Source organism: Tachyglossus aculeatus, chromosome 18 (genome assembly GCF_015852505.1).
Source record: "Tachyglossus aculeatus isolate mTacAcu1 chromosome 18, mTacAcu1.pri, whole genome shotgun sequence".
Lineage (NCBI taxonomy): Eukaryota > Metazoa > Chordata > Mammalia > Monotremata > Tachyglossidae > Tachyglossus > Tachyglossus aculeatus.
Window position 1 is genome coordinate 11,359,444 of NC_052083.1, and position 24,619 is coordinate 11,384,062.

Here is a 24,619-nt window from a genome sequence, read left to right on the forward strand (position 1 = left end):
CTCCGCCCCCCTAGCCCCTCTCCCAACCTCGTGAACCTTCACTTGGGCCCTGAAGATGTAGACAGTAGTGTCGTCTTCAATGTCAGGCAGACCAAAATGACACAAAAACAACCTCAGAAGACAGGGTTTCTTGGCAGTAGCTCATAATAGTCTGATTTTTTTGGATGGTGAAGGAGGAGTAATAATGTTCCAGTTATGAGTCATTTTGTGCCTCACTTATTTACTTTCAATATGTCCAGTTTACTGTGCCCGACTCAGACCTCCAACTATTGAGGAAGTCGTTTCCTTATTGTCGAAGTTGAGGATCTGTGAAGACTTGAGCCTATTTGTGTCTGTGTGCCTGTGAGCATAATGAAAGAAAGATGAAGCTATGCCCCTTACCAGAGTGCAACCAGAACACTGATATTTTCTATCAATCACTATACGGTATTTATTAAGCACTTACTGGGTGCAGAATGCTGTATTAAGTGCTTGGACAAGAAGACAAGAGTTGGCAGATGTGTTCCCTGCCCACAATGAGCTTACAGTCTAGAGCTTTCAGTGATGAAGGCATGATGCCCTAACCAAAGGCAATGTTAATCATCTCCCTGCCACATCACGAGAGGGAAACACTGTTGGGATGACTCCTCCATCTTGAACAAAGGGCTTGGATGCCTGAGGAATGGAATACTTTCCAAGAATTGCCTCATTAAAAAATAGCTTTGACTTCTAAGACAATCCATTTTGTTGTGAATAAGCAATCTCTCCCACTGTTTAAAAGTAACTGTTCTTATAGGTGGCCTTATCCATTGTCCTTTAGATTCTTGTTCAGTTGTTTGTAGTTGTGTGTAGGGGAAACCACACATTTCCAGTTCATGCTTCATGGTCATACAGCATTGCCTTTCAGTCCCATCCTTTATCTTATCAGCATTTAGCCGGGATATGCATGCGATGAGCCTTGCTTCTTTGGAGGATATCTAGGGATAGACATCCATGTACCTAACAGCATGTTTGAGGGCCATTTTGTAAAGTATGGTATGTGACTTTGTTGGAATAAGTGGTTTTGGCTTTCAAAAATGCCACAAACCCTTGTCATTAAGCCGTTCTGTCTCTGGAGGTGGGAATTCAGGAAGAGTTGAGCATTTCCCCAGCTGGTGCCGAAGTTTTCATTGACAATTTCATCGCAGTCTCATACCTCAGCAAAAATTCTTGTGCTGTACAAAAACGGCAGCAAACCAACAACCGGGCAGGCGATGCACTTCAGGATGCACAGATGATGCATCCCATTCACCCAGCTGCATTTTCTAAGCAAAAGTATTGTTTTGTCAATGGAAAACCAAGTATTTTCATTTTTATGGCTAGACGCGTACTTTGCGTATGTACTAATGCTTCCCTTCCACTGAGCAGCTTGGCTCAGTGGAAAGAGCCCAAGCTTTGGAGTCAGAGGTCATGGGTTCAAACTCCAGCTCCGCCAATTGTCAGCTGTGTGACTTTGGGCAAGTCACTTAACTTCTCTGGGTCTCAGTTCCCTCATCTGTAAAACGAGGATGAAGACTGTGAGTCCCCGTTGGGACAACCTGATCACCTTGTAACCTCCCCAGTGCTTAGAACAGTGCTTTGCACATAGTAAGTGCTTAATAAATGCCATTAGCACTATTATTATTGTTATTCCCCGCTATATTGCTGGGTAAGAGGACGGTTTCACCAAAGATGATAGATGGGGTGTTGGAGGCTAGATTCAGTTTTCAAACCCAGAGGACGGTGTTATTTTCTGACCTCTCACTGCTGACGCAGATGGAGAGCTCCCTTTGGAAGCATGGGGAATGTGTGCTTGTTAACGGTGGGAGTGAAACTGGCCCCCGAATTTAAGTAATCCGGCCTACGTGTTTCAAATTGCGGAAGGCCAGCTGGTGCGTGTCGGGATTGGAGGCTGATCGCAAACGGACACACAACTCCGTGAAGTTGTCAGGGATACAACACGGGCTGGGCCATAGCTCTCTACATTCTGAAACCCCCTCACCACCTGTTGGAGTCACTGAAGGGAATTTCCCACGAGAGCAAGTTACACAGATCGAGGGTGACCTATGATTCCTCTCTTCCATTTGGAATCATCTCCTCCCTCATCTGTAGGTTTTGTCTGATTTAGACAGAAATATAATACCTCTCTTCTTTCCAATGCAAGCTATAGTTCTGTGTCTGTAAAAGCTGTGGTGTGATTGGCTTTCATTTGGTGGGAGAACAATGCCGCCTTCAGAGCTGGGTGAGCTGGGAGAGATTTGGCAAAGGGAAGGATCAGCTGCTCTGTGGAAAACAGAATGGCAATCCAGGTTTATTGCAGTCCACAAAAAGAATTTTCCCTTCTGAATGGCAATGGTGAGCTGCAATCTCTGACCCGAATTGGGGCTCATGAATGAGGCTTAGACGCTGCTGTCGTGTGTGTGGCGTTCCAGCCAGTCTTCATTAGGAAAGCAGCTAAAGTAAGCATTCATCCATCCTGGCACATCTGCCATGAGCCAGTATGCACAGGCTTCTCATTTGGCTACTAGCCCTAGCCCCTGGAGAGTCCTAGGCTGGCCGACCAACTGCACCACTGTAGTCAGTGGTTCAAGTGGAGTGGCCATTTGAGCTCAGAGCCCTTCCCAGCCTTCTAATAATTAACAATAATTTCGGCATTTTTTAAGTGCTCACGATGTGACAGGCACTGTATGAAGCACTGGGCTAGGTACCAAGGTAATCAGAATGGACACAGTCCCTGTCCCACACAGGGCTCATAATCTGCATCCTTATTTTACAGATGAGGGAACAGAGGCACAGAGAAGCGAAGAAATGTGTCCCAGGTAACCCAGCAGAAAAGTGGCAGAGTTGGGATTAGAAACCAGGTCCTCCTGACTCCTAGGGATGGGCTCTATCTACTTGGCCATGCCATTTTAAAACTACCCTCTCTGTAATAATAATAATAATGGTGGCATTTGTTAAGTGCTTACTATGTGCAAAGCACTGTTCTAAGCGCTGGGGGGATACAAGGTGATCAGGTTATAGTCACAATTTAATCCCCATTTTACAGATGAGGTAACTGAGGCTCAGAGGAGTTAAGTGACTTGCCCAAGGTCACAAAGCAGACGCGTGGCGGAGTCGGGATCAGAACCCATGACCTCTGACTCCCAAGCCTGGGCTCTTTCTGCTGAGCCGCGCTGCTTCTCTAGAAAAGGAGCTGTGGGCCAATGCTACTGGCTGAGTCCTGGAGACTTGTGAAGGAGAATCCTGACTTGAGGCAGTAGAATGGGTCTTGTTGAAGGTAGTCATCTGTATTCTTCTCTCGTCCCCCAGCAAGTCCTTCCCCACCAAACAATGCTGACTCTCCAGCCAGGGTGCAAATAGATATTTTCACATAGCCATTTTGGGAGATGGAAGAGAAACACAGAATGAGGCACAGAGAGTCGCAGCATAGGAGGAGAGGGGTAGGTACAGATGGGGAAGAGGGGGTGAGCGAAGGATTGGCGACTGCGGACAGCAAAGTGTAGAGTGAGGAGTTTGATGTTTAGAAAGATGACCCAAGCAGCAGGGTGAAGAGTAGAGAGAAGAAAAGGTGAGACCAGTGAAAAGGCTGACGTAGTAACCTAGTCAGGGAAGGTGGGTAACAAGAGCATGGTTCACATTGGGAGATTTTAAGAATGGAGAGAAACACAATGGAACATGTACAGAGAAACAGAAGCAATTTAGTGACCAAATTAAATGTAGGAGGTAAAAGAGTAAAATCAAAGGTGGAGACTTTAGGGCAGGGAGGATGGCACTTTACTGTGCTGGGATAGGAAGAGAGTTGATATTAGGAGGGAAAATGTGTTTAGTCAGGTTGAATTTAAATGTGCCAGCAGGCCATTCATTCGTTCAATCTTGTTTATTGAGCACCTACTGTGTGCAAAGCACTATAGTAAGCGCTTGAGAGAGTACAATAGGACAGAATTAGCAGATTCTGTGCCCTGCCCATTAAGAGCTTAAAGTCTAGAGAGGGAGACAGACATTGTGTGCTGTGTCACAGTAAAGTGCTCAAATACCATCGATTGACTGATTGCAGAGATCTATGGCAAAGCTCAGTGGGACTTCACAGCTATGATTCACTCTCCCTAATGTGACTCATTTGGTTGAGGTAATTCTTAAGGCAAAAAGAACCAAGCCACTGATGTGCCAACTGGAAATCTCTGTGAGAGCTATGAACTCGGAGGTGTTTTTCATCAGTTTAAATCAGGGAAGGTGGCAATTCTTTGAGAGGAAGACAGGAGAAAAAAATAGCTGCCTTGTGCCATTATCAATGATATCAACAAAGAGGAAAATGGAAAAGCCTTTACCTTAATGGATTTTTATTTACGAAGTTTTGTCCCACAGGTTTTCAGAATCTCAGAAGTCTAGCATATATCATTTGAGACTATAGTTCAGAACTTAATTTCTTGGGTCAAGTGGATTCTGTGCAGTCTTTCTTCAGCCAGTGGATGCAACCTTCTTACAAACATAGCCATAGTAAAACTAGGGCTTCAGCTCACACATCATGGAGATACGGCATATTCATTTATACTTTTATAATATTCACTGCTAACCAATTAAAAATTCACAACAGTTGAGAAGCTGCATTTTAAAAGCAAATGTGGTTTGCCTTAATTCAGTATTATCTCCCCCTCCCATCCACTTTCAGAGGATGTTCTACCTTTTGGTAGGCTTTGCTGGGAAAACCCTATTAACGTATCACAGAGATCCATTCCATTGACTTAATATCTTACACAAAATCAACCTGGAATAATTTTCTCTCAGAGAAAATGGTGTTGTTTTCTCAGTATGTGAGCAGGGACCCCACCTCTTCATTTCCTTCTCTAAGTACAGGGGTCGTTTCATTCCAAGAAAACAGATTTATGGAGAGTGCTATTTTCACAGTGGGTCGGTGCTGTAAAATGGAGACAAATCTAATGGCATTTGGTAATTATGGTATTTAAGTGCTTACAGTGTGCCAGGCACTGTACTAAGTGCTGGGGTAGATATAAGCAAAATAGGTTGGACACAGTCCCTATCCCACGTGGGCTTCATGGTCTCAATCCTCATTTTACAGAAGAGGTAACTGAGGCCCAGGGAACTAAAGTGACTTGCCCAAGGTCACACAGCAGACAAGTGGTGGAGTCAGGATTTGAACCCATGACCTTCTAACCCATTATGCCACACTGCTTCTCATCTAGCGTTCCCTTAATAGCTTAATAGCTTGACACTATCTCTTCCTAGATGGGTGGGGAAGTTCATTCCAATGGCCTATTAGGAAAGTTGGCAATCTTCATGTGCAAAACAGCCAAACAATGAAAGCTTTGATGGGTTGGCTGCATAGAGCCAGTCAGGCCATTAAAAACCCATTAGCCCAGCAGGCTTAATTATGAATTGAATGGTTTTAAATGCCCCATCCTCTAACCCAGCTAGCTTGGAAATGGTTGGGCTGGGTGAACCCTCCTCTCCTATTCCCCTGGGAACCACCCACCAGGCCCTGGAAACTTTGGGACTGCCCTAATTCTGGAGTGCCACAATTAGAGCTGAATCTCCCCTCTCAAATATTTCAGAAGGCAGCAACCGTGGGCACAGAATCCAGGCACCTCAGGTCTGTAAATTTTAGAGATTAAGATGATCAAGCCATCTATCGATGACACTTACTGTGTGCGGAGCACTGGACTAAGCCCTTGGGACAGTACACTACAATGGAACTGGTAGACACAATCCTTTACCCTCAAGGGGCTTAAAATGTAATGGCATTTGACAAACTGCATCGAAGGTTTCTGTCGATGTTCAGTCTGTATTAATGCAAACACTGTCATTTACCTCCTCTACGACCTGGCCAGTGCGCCACGTGGGAAAACCTGATAATCTTGTATCTATCCCAGCTCAGAACAGTGCTTGGCACATAGTAAGTGCTTAACAAATACCATCATCATTATTATTATTACAACAACAACAGACGCACTCCCTATAATAATAATGGTATTTATGCACTTAATATGTGCGAGGCACTGTTCTAAGCACTGGTGTGGATATAAGCGAATCATGTTGGAAACGTTCTTAACACCCATTTTGCAGATGAGGCAACTGAGGCACAGAGAAGTGAAGTGATTTGCCCAAGGTCACACAGCAGACAAGTGGGGGAGCTGGGATTAGTGAATCAGTTGTATTTATTGAGCTCATGCGTATGCACAACACTGTACTAGGAGCTTGGGAGAGTACAATAATACAGTATAGGAGACACATTCCCTGCCCACAACAATGTTACAATTTAGAACCCAAGTCCTTCTGATTTTCCAGCCCATGCTCTACCCGTTAGGCCATGTTCCTTCTTATTTGGAAGGGGGATGGGAACCTCCTGGGAAAGGGACATTCTGCCTGCCCAGCCTCCCCTTCTTAGGGTGGCTCAAACCACTGCAGCAGGTTTTTGAACTTAAATCCGAAGAAACTCTTTTGGCCAGGCTGGAGAGCGATTGGGAGTTACCTTTGCCAGAGAAACAAACACCGGTGAGGCAGCTAGTAGATTGTCGCATTAGGGCAGGAGAGGGAAGTTCTGGATGAAGAAGAGATGGTTTGCCCTGGCTTGCAAAAGGTAGCATAAGAGCTGCTCACTGCAAACCTGGTACAACAAGTTAAGGGCACACAGTGGAACTAACAGGGTAAAATTCTCCAGGTAGCTATTGGAGGGTTGTTGCTTGTTTTGGAGACCCTGAAAACAACAGGGTTGTGATCTAGGGAGGTTAAGGTGACTTGTTAGGACATTAAGTTGGGAATTCATAGAGACTTGCTTGGTTGCTTGCGTGTTTGGATTGGGATATTGAAAATACCATTGCTTTCCCTGTCTGGGGAATTCCTGCATACCAACTTTTTCCATCTCTATCGGTAAATAAAATAATTGTGGGATTTGTTAAGTGCTTACTATTGAAGCAGCGTGGCTCAACGGAAAGAGCACGGGCTTTGGAGTCAGTGGTCATGGGTTCAAATCCTGACTCCTCCAATTGCCGGCTGTGTGACCTCGGACAAGTCACTTAACTTCTCTGTGCTTCAGTTACCTCATCTGTAAAATGGGGATTGACTGTGAGCCCCCCCCGTGGGGCAACCTGATCACCTTGTATCCCCCCAGCGCTTAGAACAGTGCTTTTCACATAGTAAGCGCTTAATAAATGCCATTATTATTATTATTATTATTATTATTATTATTACCAAGAACTGTTCTAAAAGCTGGGGTGGATACAAGATAATGTATCCCAGGCCCGGGCTCTATCCACTAAGCCATGCTGCTTCTCAGGATGGTTGCTGTCAAGTGGCAATCTGAAGTGGGCATTGGGTCTGGCTGTCGGAGCCTACAAGAGAGACATCCAGTGCTTCGAACAGTGCTTGGCACATAGTAAGTGCTTAACAAACACTATTATTATTATTATTATTATTATTATTATTATTATTATTATTATTATGAGAGGCTGAGAGCCCATCTCCTGTGTTATCAGTCATCAATTGGTACACATAATTGGTGATATCAAAAAGCATTTTGTCTCTCTGTATGTCTCTAAATGTAGCATGTGGCGGAGCCATCACCCTCAATCGTTGGTATTTATTGGGTGCAGAGCTTTGTACTAAACACATGGGCGAGTACAGTACTGTGGTGGTATTTAAATTAGGAGGCCTTAAGACATTTATCCTAGGGGCCCATATTGTGACTGTTATTGTACATCTACTTTTCTGTATCTTTGAGAACTCATTGAAGATGGGAGAAATTCCTGAGACTATAAAATGGCAAATGTTGACGTACATTTTTCAAGAGGGGATGATAATGATAAGCTATTTAGTTTAATATCGATACCTGTAAATAGATGAAATATCAATTAATTTGCCACCATCATAGTATTCTAGGGCACCACCAACATAGTTTTGTGAACAGCAAATGGGGCAATTAAAACTCTCCTTTGAGGCACTGATGGACTACAGGTTCAAGGGAGAGACAATAGATGTGACCTTTACAGACTTGCATATGGTGTTTGAATCCTTTGCTCAGGGCAGCTTCATTGACAAGCTGGGAAATTCTGGTCTTGACCCAAACTACGGGGGTGATGCTTAGCTGATGGAAAGATTGCACCCAAAGCAGTCATTAATGGGGGAATTCATTGAGAAGTAGTCTGCAGGAATTGACTGTGGAATTGTGGAATTGTTTTCATTAAAATTATTTCAGACATAAGAGTATACCCATCAGCTGGGTATGGTCCTCAACCTCTTTGAAAGTCAGATATTGAATACAAAAGAACCCATGTAGGAGAAACATGAAGGATGAACTAATAGAAATAATTATGATGGTATTTAAGTACTTACTATGTGCCAAACACTGTTCTAATCACTGGGGTAGGTAATCAGGTTGTCCCACATGGGGCCCAGTCTTAATCCCCATTTTACAGATGAGGTAACTGAGGCGCAGAGACGTTAAGTGACTTGCCCAAAATCACACAGCTGACAAGTGGCGGAGCCAGAATTAGAACCCACGACCTCCGACTCCCAAGCCTGTGCTCTTTCCACTAAGCCATGCTGCTTCTCTATCCAAATGGGATTAGTGCAAGGAAATGAATATAGGCTGAAAGGAACTCTCTTTGTTCTTCCATAATGTATGTGTGCTTTTGGAATTGGATGCTGCTAGGAGATTAGATGAACAATATGCCAGATTATGATGTGGTAGATGGGCAATGCTCTGCAGACAGTAAGCACTCAATAGATACGATCGAATGAATGAAAAAAAGTTATGCTCACGGTATAGTATTGGTCAAGATGCACATATTGTAAGAGAAGTTTTTCTTAACGTGGGTTGTCAGGAGTGTAGTATCTGTGTTCCAGGAGAACTGAGAGTCCAAGTATAGGAGAAAAAGATCTAGGGGTCATAGCTGAGCAGAAGCTGAATATATCAACAGTGTAGTGACATCATTTTTAAGAACCAACATTTGTACTGACGTGTGTATGCATGTGTGTATACATATGCACACACTCTTTTTTTGAAAGATGATGCTACTGAAAATAAAAACCTATTCATGCGTGCTAGTGAGATTGAAAAGACTGAAGTTACTAATATTCTACCACTTTCTTTTCACTTAAGGATAGATCCTTGTTACATTGATGGGTTTGTCCCAAGGAGGAATTGTCTCTGTTTTTGAGCTTGTCTCATTGCATCCTGATCTTCTCAAAGCCTTTGGCCAAAGGCTGCCACCCCTTCCCTATTGTTGCATGCCAGGCTGATCTGTCTGCTGCTGCGATATCCCAGCAGGCCGCTTATAATTTTATAGTATTTGAGAGTGGGCTTCGTTGTCTTTATACCATTTATTCTGCCCTCCTGGCTGGTGTAGGCCCTCTTTGAGTACATCCTATCCCAGCTCCTTGAGTGTCCTGTTGCGGTGGAGTGGTGAGTGTGATGCGTTGTGGTGTCGTGAGCTTTGTTTCAGTGTCGGCGAATCAACTGTGTTCCAGGTCCTACTGTTGGTTATCCTGGCATGCTAGTTGATGTTGGGAATGGTTCCATAGGTGCCGTTGGTGAAAACGCTCTATGAACTGAAAGTGTCTACTTTGGTAGGTTAAGGTCTCGTGGGCATATTGAAGATTGGACACCACGACAGCCTTATAGAACCTTCTATTTGGAATGGAGTTTGATGGGCTGCTACTCAATCTGCCAAAAGTCCTGAGAAGCTTCCAGTTTAATACTACGAACCTCAACAGAAGTCTTTGAGATATGGTTCAGGAACTACTATATGCCGATGACTGTGCTCTTGAGACAGATGCACAAGACAGTGAACAATAAGTGCTCAATAAATATAATGGAATGAATATGAATTAGGATATATTAATGGAGTTATAACATGGAAGAGTTGGCTCAGATTCTTGTTGAAACCATTTAGCCCGTTCTAGTCACCACCATTTCAGAATAAAGAAAGAGTAGAGGATCCAGAGAAGAGCATCCAAAATTATTGGTAAGAGAGAAAGTAGGTCTTGTGAGGAGAAAGTAAAATGAATTAGGGTGTTTATCCTGGATAATAGAAGTCTAAGACTTTTATATAGATAAAACTACTGGACAGGCTGACTCCTCAAGTTCCCTTTACTTGATAAATCTGGGATCTCTCATCTGTTCCAGGTCATATAAGCCCTGAGGAATAAGCCCTTGGAAGTAGCCTTGCCTAGTGGATGAAAATGTGAGCCTGAGAACCAGAGGACCTGGGTTCTAATCCCAGCTCTGCCCCTTGTCTGCTGTATGACTTTGTGAAAGGCACTTAACTTCTCTGTGCCTCAGTTTCCTCAACTGCAAAATGACGATTCAGCATCTAGTTTCCCACCTACTTGAATGAGAGCCCCATGTGGGACAGGGACGGTATCCGGCCAAACTTATATTTACCCCAGTGTTTAACAAATGTTATGTATTTTCCATAGCTTGGAAAAGCTCCGTATGCCATATGGAGTTGCTTTGGGAGAGCCATTTTGGTTCATCTACAGCCATCAGAATTACTTGCAATTTGCATTTTATGTTAAGTTGCCTTCCACAAGTGTTTTGCAAAGCATTCAAGGCTTGCCTCTGTCTCATCGTATCTCACAATCTTATTTATGGGAGCAACATGTTCCACTTCAAGTAGTCCCTGTTGTTTGGAGAAGATACAAATGACTACAAGCTCATTTGATATAAAACTATTTAAAATGAATTCGTCTGCCTCTCCAGAAAATTTTATTAAGAAGTTAACTGTGTCTGTTGAATTGTTTAGTTAATTTTTAGTTGAGAAAAATCCAAGCTCAATGCCCAAAATGCTTTTTGACTTACAAGTTGTTGTACTGGCAAACCGTCTACTCTAGGCTGTAAGCTCGGTATGGGCAGGGATCTTGTCTACCAGCTCTGTTGTATTGTACTCTCCCAAGTGCTCAGTACAGTGCTCAATAAGCCCTCAATAAATACCATCAATTGGCAAATAAGAGTGACTTCATTAACATGAGGTTAGAGTAATTGAATCAGAGATGTGACTGATAATACTCCCTGGGGGATTACCTTGGCTGTCCTTTATAGCTAATGATCTATAAATTTTAACTCACCTGAATTTACAAGGCTTCTCTGGTCATCACAATACAATTACTGAGGCCCGTACAATTCTGCTGCAGCCATTTGGTAAACACCCCTAAATTCATTTCCCATTTATTCCTGCTCTGTTCCCATGGGATTGACCCAAAGGAATGATCTCACTTTCTGTGATTGCCTTGGGTTACGGTGGCACCATAATGACTACAGGCCCCCACTCCCTTCCACGAGTTTTCTTTTTTTTTTTCTTTTTAATTGTATTTAAGTGCTTGCTATGCACTGGGCACTGTACTAAGCACTGGGGTAGACACAAGATGATCAAGTTGGACACAGTCCATGTCCCACATGGGACTGTCAGTCTTAATTCCCATTTTACATAGGATGGAACTGAGGCACAGAGAAGTGAAGTGACTTGCCCAAGTTCACACAGCATACAAGTGGTTCCCAGGCCCGTGTTCTTTCCACTAGGCCATGCTGCTTCTCATTGTGTTTCCAGGGTGTTTTATACTCATTAGGGTTAACAACCACCCCATCTCCTACATCGCTTTGCCCTTTCTCTGGAAATAGTAGTAAGAGTTGATTCCCCACTTCGAACCTTCACATCCCTTACTCAGGCTGCTGGAGAGCAAGACAAAGATGAGTTATGTGGTCACTTTATCCTTGACAGCTGATCAGAAAGCTTTGGTCCATTGTCAGGTAAAAGCTGGAGCATGGCATTTCATCGGTGATCAGCATTCAGTCGTATTTATTGAACGCTTACTGTGTGCTGAGCACTGTACTTAGTGCTAGTAAAGTGCAATTCAGCAACAGATAGACACAGTCCCTACCCAACAACGGGCTCACAGTCTAGAAGGGAGAGACAGATAACAAAACAAGACAAGCAGACAGGTGTCAATACCATTTACTAATACCAGCAGAGGCCGGGTCAGGAAATGATGATGATGGCATTTGTTAAGCGCTTACTACGTGCAAAGCACTATTCTAAGCACTGGGGAGGATACAAGGTGATCAGATTGTCCTACATAGGGCTTACAGTCTTAATTCCCATTTTACAGGTGAGGTAACTGAGGCACAGAGAAGTTAAGTGACTTGCCTGAAGTCACACAGCTGACAGTTGGCAGAGCGGGATTTGAACCCATTACCTCTGACTCCCAAGCCGGTGCTCTTTCCATTGAGCCACGCTTGGGCTGGGAAGGAAGAAGCAGGATCGGCTAGTGGAAGCCCAGAGGTAGGGATGAGGGCTTGGGGCCTCGTCGGGCCTATCTGTTCTTCTTGGAAATTGTTTTGGCCTAAACCAACCTTGCATCCAAAGAAGATATAACCACTAATGGGGCCACATCTGTGATGGATAGATATTAAGGCACTCTCACCCTAAACCGCATGCCCAAACTGATTCCTTGCCAGATGTTTGCTTCAGGGAGACAGACACGCTCTTCGAGCGCTCAGGGTAGCCACTCTCCTCTTTCCAAAGGAAGGCGGCGTTAAGTGGCCTGTTGCCCTGGGAGGGGAAAATGAGGCCCCGCCTGTTCAGGCAGCAGAAAGACAAGATGCATTACAAGACCATCGCTATGTCCACTGTGGCAGGTCTATGACCTCTAGAGTGGCTGTCAAAAAGGATCCTGGGGATTCTAGGCCTGCAGCCAGAGTAATGCCCTTACTTACTTTGCCTGGAAGTCCCTCCCGCTTCTGATCAGACTCTCCCATCTTCAAAGCTTACTAAAATTACATCTCCTCCAGAAAGCCTTCCCTGACTAATCTCCCATCTCCCCACCTGGTTCTCCTTTCCTTCTGCATTGTTTATGCATTCGCGTCTCTACCCACGTCTACCCCTCTCTACTCACGTCTCTATGTTGCCAACTGGTACTTCCCAAGCGCTTAGTACAGTGCTCTGCGCACAGTAAGTGCTCAGTGAATACCCACTAAGCATGTTGATGCTCACTCTGCCCCCACCTCTCAGCACTTATACCCATCCTTTTACTTCGCTGCTTCCTTATCTGGAATTTATTTTAAGGCCTACATTCCCCTCTTGATCGTAAGCTCCTTGAGGGCAGAGATCATGCCTACCAACTCTGTTGTGCTCTCCCAGGCAATCAGTACAGAGCCCTTGACCCTGTAAGCACTCAATAAATACCGCCGATGAATCGACGGACACGCCAGGCAGTAGGCACAGGATGTCATCGGTTATTTCCTTTTGCGTTCCAGTCTGTTAAGCCAGCCAGGCCAAAAGGTAGTTGATTGGAGATGTCCCTTGTGAAGCTTTCACACACACACACACACACACACGTACACACACACGTACACACACACACACACACACACACACACACACACACGTGTGCTCGCTCGCTCTCTCTCTCCGTTCCCTGTCCTCCCTCCCCCTTCCCTGAGGGTCCGGCGGTTTGCTGAAGAGGTGAGCTTACCACCATCCCGCAGCGTGGCTCAACGGAAAGAGCCCGCGTTTGGGAGTCAGAGGTCATGGGTTCAAATCCTGGCTCTGCCAACTGTCGGCTGTGTGACTTTGGGCAAGTCACTTCACTTCTCTGGGCCTCAGTTACCTCATCTGTAAAATGGGGATTGAGACTGTGAGCCCCCCCCTTGGGACAACCTGATCACCCTGTAACCTCCCCAGTGCTTAGAACAGTGCTTTTCACATAGTAAGCGTGTAATAAATGCCATTAAAAAAAAACCCCACCTGACTGCCGAGCACCTGATACACCTGATCTGAAATAATAATAATTGCAATATTAAATGCTCAGTAGGTGCCAGGCGCCGTACTAAACTCTGGCGTAGATATAAGATAACCAGGTTGGACACGGTCCTCATCCCACATAGGGCTCACAGTATTCATCCCCATTTTACGGATGAAGTAACTGAGGCCCAGAGAAGGGAAGTGATTTGCCCAGGGTCACACAGCAGGCTTGTGGCAGAGCCAGGGTTACAACCCAGGTCTTTCTGACTCTCAGGCTTATGCTTTATCCTCCAGGCCGTGCTGCTTCTCCCCTGAAATTGGCTGTCACCAGGGGAACCCTCATTCTCCCTCCAAGCAGTGACTCAGTGGCTTGGGACATGTGGTCACATCAGGCAAGGGAGTAATGAACATATTTGACGGAACACAGGGCACGTTGTCATGTCCCGATAGAATACCTTGACGAGGAGCGTTGTCTAAGAGCATGGAAAGTAATGCTTTCCACTACCTTTTCCTGCTAATCCAGGAAACTGACACCCAGAAGAAAAGCAGGTGGAAAAGTAGACTAGAAAAGTTCTATTACTGGGTCATTTCAAGGGGTATGCATGTTTTAATGCTCCCCAAATAGCATCTTTCAAATGTCATTTCGACAGGTCTAGTTCCTTCCAACTGCCGGTTTCTTAGAAATACGACACTCTTTGCCTAGACATGATTGATGCTTATTTTAATACTCTCCCCCTCATGTTCTCTTTCAGTCCAAAATAGGTAATATTTCTTTACTCTTTAGAAAAGAACCCCACAATTTACCCATTGTCACTTAATCTCTATTTTTCCGTGAAATGGCCAGGCCCAGGAGGAAGCTGTTTAACAGGGGACACGGTGCTCTTACCCAAGTGCTTCAGGCCTTGGCAGTCAATGCCAGGGGTTAAGAGAGTATGTGAAAACTCACTGGGGGCAATGCATAATTTTGGCTTCCCTCCTGAGCTCCCTGCCGTTGCCCTTGCCAGTTTAGACTTGCTTTTGTAGGCATGACCCTGCTCATTCATTCGTGTAATCGTATTTATGGAGTGCTTACTCTGTGCAGAGCACTGTGCTAAGCCCTTGGAAAGTATAATTTAGCAATAAAGAAAGATGATCCCTGCCCACACCAGGCTTACAGTCTTCCATCCCTCTGTCCATCTGACAGCATGACCACCTCCTTCCACTGATCAGAGGTAGGGGGTTGGCAAGGGATTTCCCCTGCTGTTTGCCCAGCAAAGAAATTCCTGACATATAATAATATTTAATGAGCACCTATCATGTTAGTACAGTGCTCTGCACACAGTAAGCGCTCAATAAATATGATTGAATGAATATTTATTTTACTTGTACATATTTATTCTATTTATTTTATTTGGTTAATAAGTTTTGTTTTGTTGTCTGTCTCTCCCTTCTAGACTGTGAGCCCACTGTTGGGTAGGGACCGTCTCTATATGTTGCCAACTTGTATTTCCCAAGTGCTTAGTACAGTGCTCTGCACACAGTAAGCGCTCAATAAATACAATTGATTGAATGAATAAATATTTATTTTACTTGTACATATTTATTCTATTTATTTTATTTGGTTAATAAGTTTTGTCTTGTTGTCTGTCTCCTCCTTCTAGACTGTGAGCCCACTGTTGGGTAGGGACCGTCTCTATATGTTGCCAACTTGTATATCCCAAGCACTTAGTACAGTGCTCTGCACACAGTAAGCACTCAATAAATACGATTGAATGAATGAATGAATATGTATTTTACTTGTACATATTTATTTTATTTGGTTAATATGTTTTGTTGTCTGTCTCCCCCTTCTAGACTGTGAGCCCGCTGTTGGGTAGGGACCGTCTCTATATGATGCCAACTTGTACTTCCCAAGTGCTTAAGTGCTCTGCACACAGTAAGCGCTCAATAAATACGATTGAATGAATGAATGAATGAATGAAGGAGTGTACTAAGTGCCTGGGAGAATAAGAAGAAGAAGAAGAATGGTATTTGTTTACTTGCTAAGCACTGGGGTAGATGCAATGCAAACAGATCAGGCATGGTTCCCTATCAATCAGTTATGTGTATTGAGCTCTTACTATATGCAGAGCACTGTACTAAGTGCTTTTTGTGGTACTAGTTACATGCTTATTGTGTGGTAGGCACTGTACTAAGCGCTGGGGTAGATACAAGTTAATCAGGTTGGATACAGTCCCTTTTCCACGTAGCGTTTACAGTCTTAATCCCCATTTTACAGATGAGATAACTGACGCACAGCGAAGTGACTTGCCCAAGGTCACACAGCTGACAAGTGGTGGAGTGGGTTTAGAATGCAGGTCCTTCCGACGCGCAAACCCTCGCTCTATCCAGTGGGCCCTGTTGCACATGGGATCCTAGGCTGAAGAGGGATATCAGGAACTTTGCCCCTTGGAGATGAGGAAGTGGAAACCCAGAGAAGTAAAGTGATTTGCCCAAGGTCACACAATGGGCAAGTGGCAAAGCTGATATTCATTCAATCGTATGTATTGAGCACTTACTATGTGCAGAGCACTGTACTAAGTGCTTAGGAAGTACAAGTTGGCAACATATAGAGACGGTCCTTTGAACCTAGGTCTCCCGGCTTCCAGATCTATGCTCCAGGCTAGAAGATATGAACCCTACCCTCAAGGAGCTTACGTAAAAACATTAACAAACAGTAAGATAGATGTTCAATCGAAATATACAAACAACATGTAAACTCCCAAGAGCCTACTACAGTGCTCCGTACATGGTAAACACTCAGTAAATACAATTGATTGATCATCTACCGTATCATGGTACCTCTCTGAATCAGTAAGAGAACAATGGGGCTTTATTACCCGTCTATAATTGAGTTTGCAATTCTGAGTAGTTTTCCCATGGCTTAACGGGAAGGACATAGGAGTAAGAGTAAGAGCATAAGAGTAAGACCCAGGGTCAAGACACCTGGGTCCCATCTCCACCATTTACCTCTATATGTTGCCAACTTGTACTTCCCAAGCGCTTAGTACAGTGCTCAGCACACAGTAAGCACTCAATAAATACGATTGATTGACTGATTGATTGATTTACCTGCTGTATGATTTGGGGCAAGTCACCGAACTTCTCTGTGCCTCAGTTTTCCCATCTGTAAAATGCAGATCAAATACCATTTCTCCCTTTTGCCTATACTGTGAGTTTCACATGGAACCGGGACTGTGTCCAATAGGAAGATCTTGCATCTACCCCAGCGCTTAATAAGTACCATCATCAACATCATTACAAATATGGTATTTGACATTGGTTCAAGAACTAATTCCCCCATTTATGACCCTATTTGATGTTGGTTCAAGAACTAATTCTCCTGTTCCTTATGGAGATATCGGTTCCAACTTACAAACTGGTTCTCACATTCCTCTTCCTTTAACCGGAACAGCACATTAACACTCAAGATAACATTTTTCGCATGCAAATGAAGCTATCGCCTTGAGAGAGACATTTGTTTTTCTAATTTTGTTAATCTGCATCCTAAAATAGAAGATTCAATATCTGTTCTAATTTTGGAAAAAGAAGAAACGTATAAAGATTTCACTCAATTCAAAACATTTCACCAATTAAAATGTTATTTACTCTAGTGAGTGAGCAAACAAACTAGCCAACCAGTGTCAGTAGGCATCCTGCCAACGAGCAGCAGGAAGGTTGATAGAAAGACGACTCAGAAATGAGGGTGACACAGGGCTAAAAGTGGCGCGGCTATTTCCGTGAGTAGCAGAGCTCTTTGGCATTTCTTCGCAACAGTCACTAAGCTATTCAATCAATCAATCGATCAATCAATCGTATTTATTGAGTGCTTACTGTATGCAGAGCACTGTACTAAGCACTTGAGAAGTACAAGTTGGCAACATATAGAGACAGTCCCTACCCAACAGTGGGCTCACAGTCTAGAAGGGGGAGACAGAGAACAAAACAAAATAAATAGAATAGATATGTACAAGTAAAATAAATAAATAGAGTAATAAATATGTACAAACATATATACATATATACAGGTGCTGTGAGGAAGGGAAGGAGGTAAGATGGGGGGATGAAGAGGGGGACGAGGGGGAGAGGAAGGAAGGGGCTCAGTCTGGGAAGGCCTCCTGGAGGAGGTGAGCTCTCAGTAGGGCCTTGAAGGGAGGAAGAGAGCTAGCTTGGTGGATGGGCAGAGGGAGGGCATTCCAGGCCCGGGGGATGACGTGGGCCGGGGGTCGACGGCGGGACAGGCGAGAACGAGGCCTAACGGTGAGGAGATTAGTGGCAGAGGAGCGGAGGGTGCAGGCTGGGCTGGAGAAGGAGAGAAGGGAGGTGAGGTAGGAGGGGGCGAGGTGATGGACAGCCTTGACGCCCAGGGTGAGGAGTTTCTGCCTGATGCGCAGATTGATTGGTAGCCACTGGAGATTTTTGAGGAGGGGAGTAACATGCCCAGAGCGTTTCTGGCCAAAGACAATCTGGGCAGCAGCATGAAGTATGGATTGAAGTGGGGAGAGACACGAGGATGGGAGATCAGAGAGGAGGCTGATGCAGTAGTCCCGACGGGATAGGACGAGAGCTTGAATGAGCAGGGTAGCGGTTTGGATGGAGAGGAAAGGGCGGATCTTGGCAATGTTGCAGAGCTGAGACCGGCAGGTTTTGGTGACAGCTTGGATGTGAGGGGTGAATGAGAGAGCGGAGTCGAGGATGACACCAAGGTTGCAGGCTTGTGAGACAGGAAAGATGGTAGTGCCGTCAACAGTGATGGGAAAGTCAGGGAGAGGGCAGGGTTTGGGAGGGAAGACAAGGAGTTCAGTCTTGGACATGTTGAGTTTTAAGTGGTGGGCAGGCATCCAGATGGAGATGTCCTGAAGGCAGGAAGAGATGATTGTTAGTAGTAGTAGTAATATTAGATTATAAACCTCTTGAGAGCCAAATACCCTGCCTAAATCTCATCCATGTAACCTTTCCCAGCAGTTAGTACAGTGTTTTGCACTCAGTAATTTTTTAAATTGTAGTTAAGTGCTTACTAAGTGCTAGACCCTGTACTAAGCGCTAGGGTAGATACAAGGTTGGACAAAGTCCATGTCCCATGTGGGGCTCACAGTCTTAATCCCCATTTTACAGATGAGGTAACTGAGGCACAGAGAAGTAAAGTGACTTTCCCAAGGTCACACAGCAGACAAGCGGTGGAGCCGGGATTAGAACCCAGGTCCTTTTGACTCCCAGGACTGTGCTCTATCCACTAAGCCACACTGCTTCTCTAAGTGCTTAATACATACTATTACTACTAGTTCTACTGCTCTTTAGAATCAGGAGCAGCAGTATTTATTGAGCCCCAGGGGAAGAGCTCCAGGCTAAGTCACTGAGCAGCCTTCTGAAGGAAGGGCTATAGGGTGAAGGATTTTCATGAATCACATGCATTTAAGTCAAATGTGTGCCTGTAGCTGGAAGTCTGAGCAGCTCATAAATTGAGATATAGGAAAAAATATGGCTTTAATAAGTGTTGATTCAATCAGTGACCCCCCAAAATGACATCCAGTCATTTTTTTCCCCATTGCTTCAGCTCCTACTCAACCCTGCTCTCTGCAAATAAAGGAGGAAATTGATGTGTCTGAAATATGTGTTGAAGGATAATCCATTTAAGTCGTTTTCTCAGCAGCTAACTTTCAAATGTTGTCCCTCAAATTGAAGATGGGGCCATGGATCACCCAGAATAAGCTAAACCACCAAGAAAATGGATGATGCATGCTCAATGACCAGTTTGGTCTGCCATTACCTATCTGCGTCTATAAATATTTTGCAGGAATAGTTTCTAGGCAACCCTGGACTCCTTTCTATTTGCAGATTGTCCTAGTGACATTAATTTTTCTGAAAACAGGACATCTGGAAGCACTAGTATATAATTAGCAGCTTTCTCAAATGCTCTTTTTCTGTTCCTAGTAATTCTGAACTATTCCATCTTTGTAACAATTGGCTGTAGTTTAAGCCCTGATAAAGAATTAAATGAAATCCAAAATGCCTCCACTGTGCTTTATCACTTTAATGGGTTTTCCCCCAAGTATCCCAATAAACCATGCATCGCTGCATTAAGACATCAGCTAATTCCCGAGGGACAGCTTCTCAGAAGGCCTCCCCAAAGCTGGGAAACCAATAATCAATACTTTACATCAGAATGATGGAGATCCCAAATGTGCTCATCAGTCACAACTGTTCTGGTCTGGATTGGATGATTCTGCTTTGATAGGGGAGTACCTCCCATTCTTTAATAGTTTGAGGTTGAGTGGTATAAGGCTTATTGTCTGCAGTATGATTTCCACATACTCAAAAATGAATTTAAATCCCATTTTGGGTTCTGCTGCTCTTAAAAGCCAGAGCCACCCTGCCTCTTTTGGGATCCGAAGGTTCTTCTTTTTGCTCTCTGATGTCCTGCCCCTAGGAAGAGGAATCAATCACTGTAGCAATGAAATAAATGTCATGCCTTGTTTTAGTGATTCAAGACTGCCCTCAGAAAATATAGAGAAGGTGAGAAGAGTCAGGTCTGACAAAGTAGATTTGGGAGTCATCCGCAAAGAGATGGCAGCAGAGGCACGTGAGTGGATTCACTCATAGAGAAGATGCGAGCAGAGGGAGAGGAGCAGAGAGTCCAAACTGTAGCCTCGTGGAGGCCCCACAGCTCTGGATGTGACTGGACACATCACAGTGAAGCAGTGTGGCCTAGTAGATAGAGCATGGGCCTGACAGTCAAAAGGACATGACTTCTAACCCCAGCCCCGCCACTTGTCTGCTGTGTGACTTTGGGTAAGCCATTTCGCTCTCTGTATCTCCTTTCCCTCATCGGCTTGAAGGGGACTCACTATTTCTTCTCCCTCTTCCTTAAACCGAGAGCCCCATTTGGGACCTAACTACCTTGTATCTACTCCAGCACTTAATGCAGTGCTTGACAAATAGCAGTTGCTTAAGAAATACCACAGGTATTATTATTATGATTATTAATAATGATAATAGTGATGGTATTTGTTAAGCACTTACTATGTGCAAAGCACTGTTCAAAGCGCTGGGGGAGATACAAGGAGATCAGGTTGTCCCACGTGAGGCTCCCAGTCTTCATCCCCATTTTACAGATGAGGAAACCGAGGCCCAGAGAAGTGAAGTGATTTACCCAAAGTCACCCAGCTGACAAGTGGCGGAGCCGGGATTAGAACCCATGACCTCCAACTCCCAAGCCCGGGTTCTTTCCACTGGGCCACGCTGCTTCTATTGCAAGTTAAACTGATTTCTGTGGATAGATTTGGATGAATTTATTTTATTTGTACATATTTACTCTATTTTGTTAATATGTTTTGTTTCGTTGTCTGTCTCCCCGTTCTAGCCCGTCTCTATGTGTTGCCAACTTGTACTTCCCAAGCGCTTCGTACAGTGCTCTGCACACAGTAAGCGCTCAATAAATATGATTGAATGAATGAATACCTTCTCATCATCAATCAATCGTATTTATTGAGCGCTTACTGTGTGCAGAGCACTGTACTAAGCTCTTAGTACTCCCTTTATTCCCCAATCTGGATCCCCACCTGGCTGGTCTGCAGAAGAGTGGGGTGACTGTAGTAACCGGAAGATCCCCTCCTGCCGTCTCCGTGGATGGCAAATAATGAAAAGCAGTGTGGGAAAACGCCCCGGGAAGCGACTGTTTATTAGCAACTTGATTTTCAGTTTTGCTTTGTCTTCCTTTCTCAGAAGGCTAGCCCCGGGGCACCGGAAATGTGTTCTGAAAGCGGTATTTGTCCCTGTGTCCCCGCAGAATCTGTACCAGAACAGGTTCCTGGGTCTGGCTGCCATGGCCTCGCCGTCGAGGAACTCCCAGAGCCGGCGCCGCTGTAAAGAGCCCCTGCGCTACAGCTACAACCCCGACCAGTTCCACAACGTGGACATCAGGAACGGCCCCCACGGGACCGTCACCCTCCCCCGCTCCACCAGCGACACCGACCTGGTCACGTCCGACAGTCGGTCCACCCTCATGGTCAGCAGTTCCTACTACTCCATTGGACACTCGCAGGACCTGGTGATCTATTGGGATATCAAAGAGGAAGTGGGAGCCGGGGACTGGATTGGCATGTATCTCATCGGTAAGCGCGCCTTCTCCTTGGCTTTTGGCACTCGGGCAGTTTTGCTGGTAAGCGGCGTGGCTCAGGGGAAAGAGCCCGGGCTTTGGAGTCAGGGGTCATGGGTTCGAATCCCGGCTCTGCCAATTCATTCACTCATTCAATCGTATTTATTGAGCGCTTACTGTGTGCAGAGCGCTGTACTAAGCGCTTGGGAAGTACAAGTTGGCAACATATAGAGACACTAATTGTCAGCTGTGTGACTTCGGGCAAGTCACTTGACTTCTCTGGGCCTCAGTTCCCTCATCTGTACAATGGGGATGAAGACTGTGAACCCCATGTGGGATAACCTGATTGGCTTGTAATCTCCCCAGTGCTTAGAACAGTGCTTTGCACATAGTAAGGCTTAATACATGCCATTAATAAAATAAATAAAATATAACACTGGGAGGTCATGGGGGAGTGTAAGCTCCCTGCGGGTGGGGAATGTGTCTGGTTGTTGCGTCGTACTTTCCCTAGCGCTTAGTACAATGATCTATACACAGTAAGCATTCAGTTGATATGATTGAATGTGGAAGGGTGACGGGGCTTTGCCTGCTTCTTTTAGTCTTTTAGTCCTTTCTTCAGCCATTAACCTCCACCCTACTGGTCAGATCAGAAATGGTGCCACATTCTGGGTTCTAAGTATTGTTCTGCATGCCCCCCACCCCCTCAACACCCTCTTCAAGATCTTCCCTGTTTGCCACAAATACAAGTATTTGAGTGCCTGCTGAGTTCTGGGCCTGGTACTAAGCACTTGGGAAATACAGCAGAAGAACTAGATGTGCTCCTTGCCCAGAAAGAGCTTACACTGTGCCCTACTGCTCCTTTCCTCAACAATTCTCTAAGATGGGTCCATCCATTTTTCTCCAATCACACATCTATGGCCTCAGTCTAGGCTAAATGAGGACTAAAGTTACTGACTTCCTGGAATTCACCATCACCAAATGTGGATTTGGGCCTAAGGGCTCCCACTAGAAATCCACGGTATGGGCCCCAGCAGTCTTGATTGAACTACACTTCCTCACAGGCCAAGATAAGCCATCAGGATTTCATTCATTCATTCATTCATTCATTCGTTCGTTCGTTCATTCAATCGTATTTATTGAGAGCTTACTGTGTGCATAGCACTGTACTAAGCGCTTGGGAAGTACAAGTCGGCAGCATATAGAGGCAGTCCCTACCCAACAATGGGCTCACAATCTAGAAGGGGGAGACAGACAACAAAACAAAACGTGCAGACAGGTGTCAAAATCGTCAGAACAAATAGAATTAAAGCTATAATTTAGTTAGTAACACTGATAAAGAGAGAGATCCTTACACAGAATACCGAAGACGGTTGCAAAGTAACTATTTACAGCTCTTGAAGGTTTTTGAGACTGATTACCCACTCGTGCACCTAGAAGTCAGTCTGACCAGCTAGGATGGTCTAGATTTGGCTGTTTGGGAGAATCCTCGGATACTGGGTTGAGTCTGAATTGAGCCACAGATTATGCTAGATTAGCCCACCCTCGGCTTCCTTTTTTATCCCAGATGTAGTTTGGAGGGAGAAGAATAACTCCTAGAAGGCCACACTTCTGCTCAACACCCACCAGAACTTTGCTCTGCCCCAAGGGGGTAGAGCTTTCTGTCTTACTGGCCAAAATCCAGCTCCTCTAAGAGTATTGAACCAATTGGCTCATGGGGTGCATTCCCCTCAGAGTTTCTCTCAGCACACCACTTTTTTTTAATGGTATTTAAGCGCTTACTATGTGCCAGGCACTGTAGTAAGCACTGGGGGGTACATACAAGCTAATCAGGTTGGACACAGTCTGTGTCCCACACGGGGCTCCCAGTCTTAATCCCCATTTTACAGATGAGGTGGCTGAGGCACAGAGAAGAAGAAGCCACACAACAGACGAGTGGTGGAGCCAGGATTAGAACCCATGACCTTCTGACTCCCAAGCCTGTGCTCTATCCACTAAACCATGCAGATTCTTATCCTAATATTCATGACCTGGTGCCATGTCTTCATTCTCCAGAATCTAACATTCACCCATCGGGGTATTAGGATGCCATGTTGAAGTTCTTTGGCTTTATTGTTAGGACGAGGTTGTGGGCCAGGGTGTTTTTTTGTTTGTTTCTTTGTTTTCATTTAAGCAAGGTCCCGATTGTTTTATGATTGACCCTTGTGACAATTGATGCTCCTCAAATAAAATTCACAGTGGGAACACATCCAACTTAACTCCGGGGTAAAATTACATTGAAAATAAATTGTATGGGGAAGAGGAGAAATGGAAGGTTCCACTTGTAAAACAGAAATAAGGGTTAAAGAAGCCATATTCACTCAGAGAAAGAAATACTGTTCAATTCAGGGAAAGAACGGGGGAGAATGTGTTCCCATGAATATTTGATGTGAAACTGAGACTAGCATAGTACATTCTCTTGGCATGCCAATTAGAATCCAACAGTTAGTTTTCCCTAGAGTAAGTGCAAGTATGTGGTTGTGAAGGTATTTCATGAAAAATGCCAACATCTTAACTCATTTTCAGTTGCAAAGCACTTCGGAAATATCCTTTGCAGACAGAAAAGTCCAATTTAATTGATTAGAACGGTCAGTCATTTCCTTGTTTTGAACTTCCCAACTGCTTAGGACAGTGTATTGCACCCGGTGGTTATTCAATAACTATTATTACTGCTACGGCCATAGCCATCACGGCTGGGTTTGCGCTTCGGACCCGCTTCTCC

At 44.7% G+C, this 24,619-nt stretch overlaps 1 protein-coding gene across 2 annotated transcripts in view; it reads left to right on the forward strand.

The window, feature by feature from the left end:
* The window catches only part of HECW1 (HECT, C2 and WW domain containing E3 ubiquitin protein ligase 1), a 189,723-nt gene that overhangs the window by 882 nt on the left and 164,222 nt on the right, over positions 1-24,619 (forward strand). For both annotated transcript variants that reach the window (XM_038760176.1, XM_038760177.1), the window contains exon 2: positions 21,553-21,877. In XM_038760176.1, the coding sequence (XP_038616104.1) occupies positions 21,553-21,877 (325 nt within the window). The remainder of the gene's footprint in view (positions 1-21,552; positions 21,878-24,619) is intronic.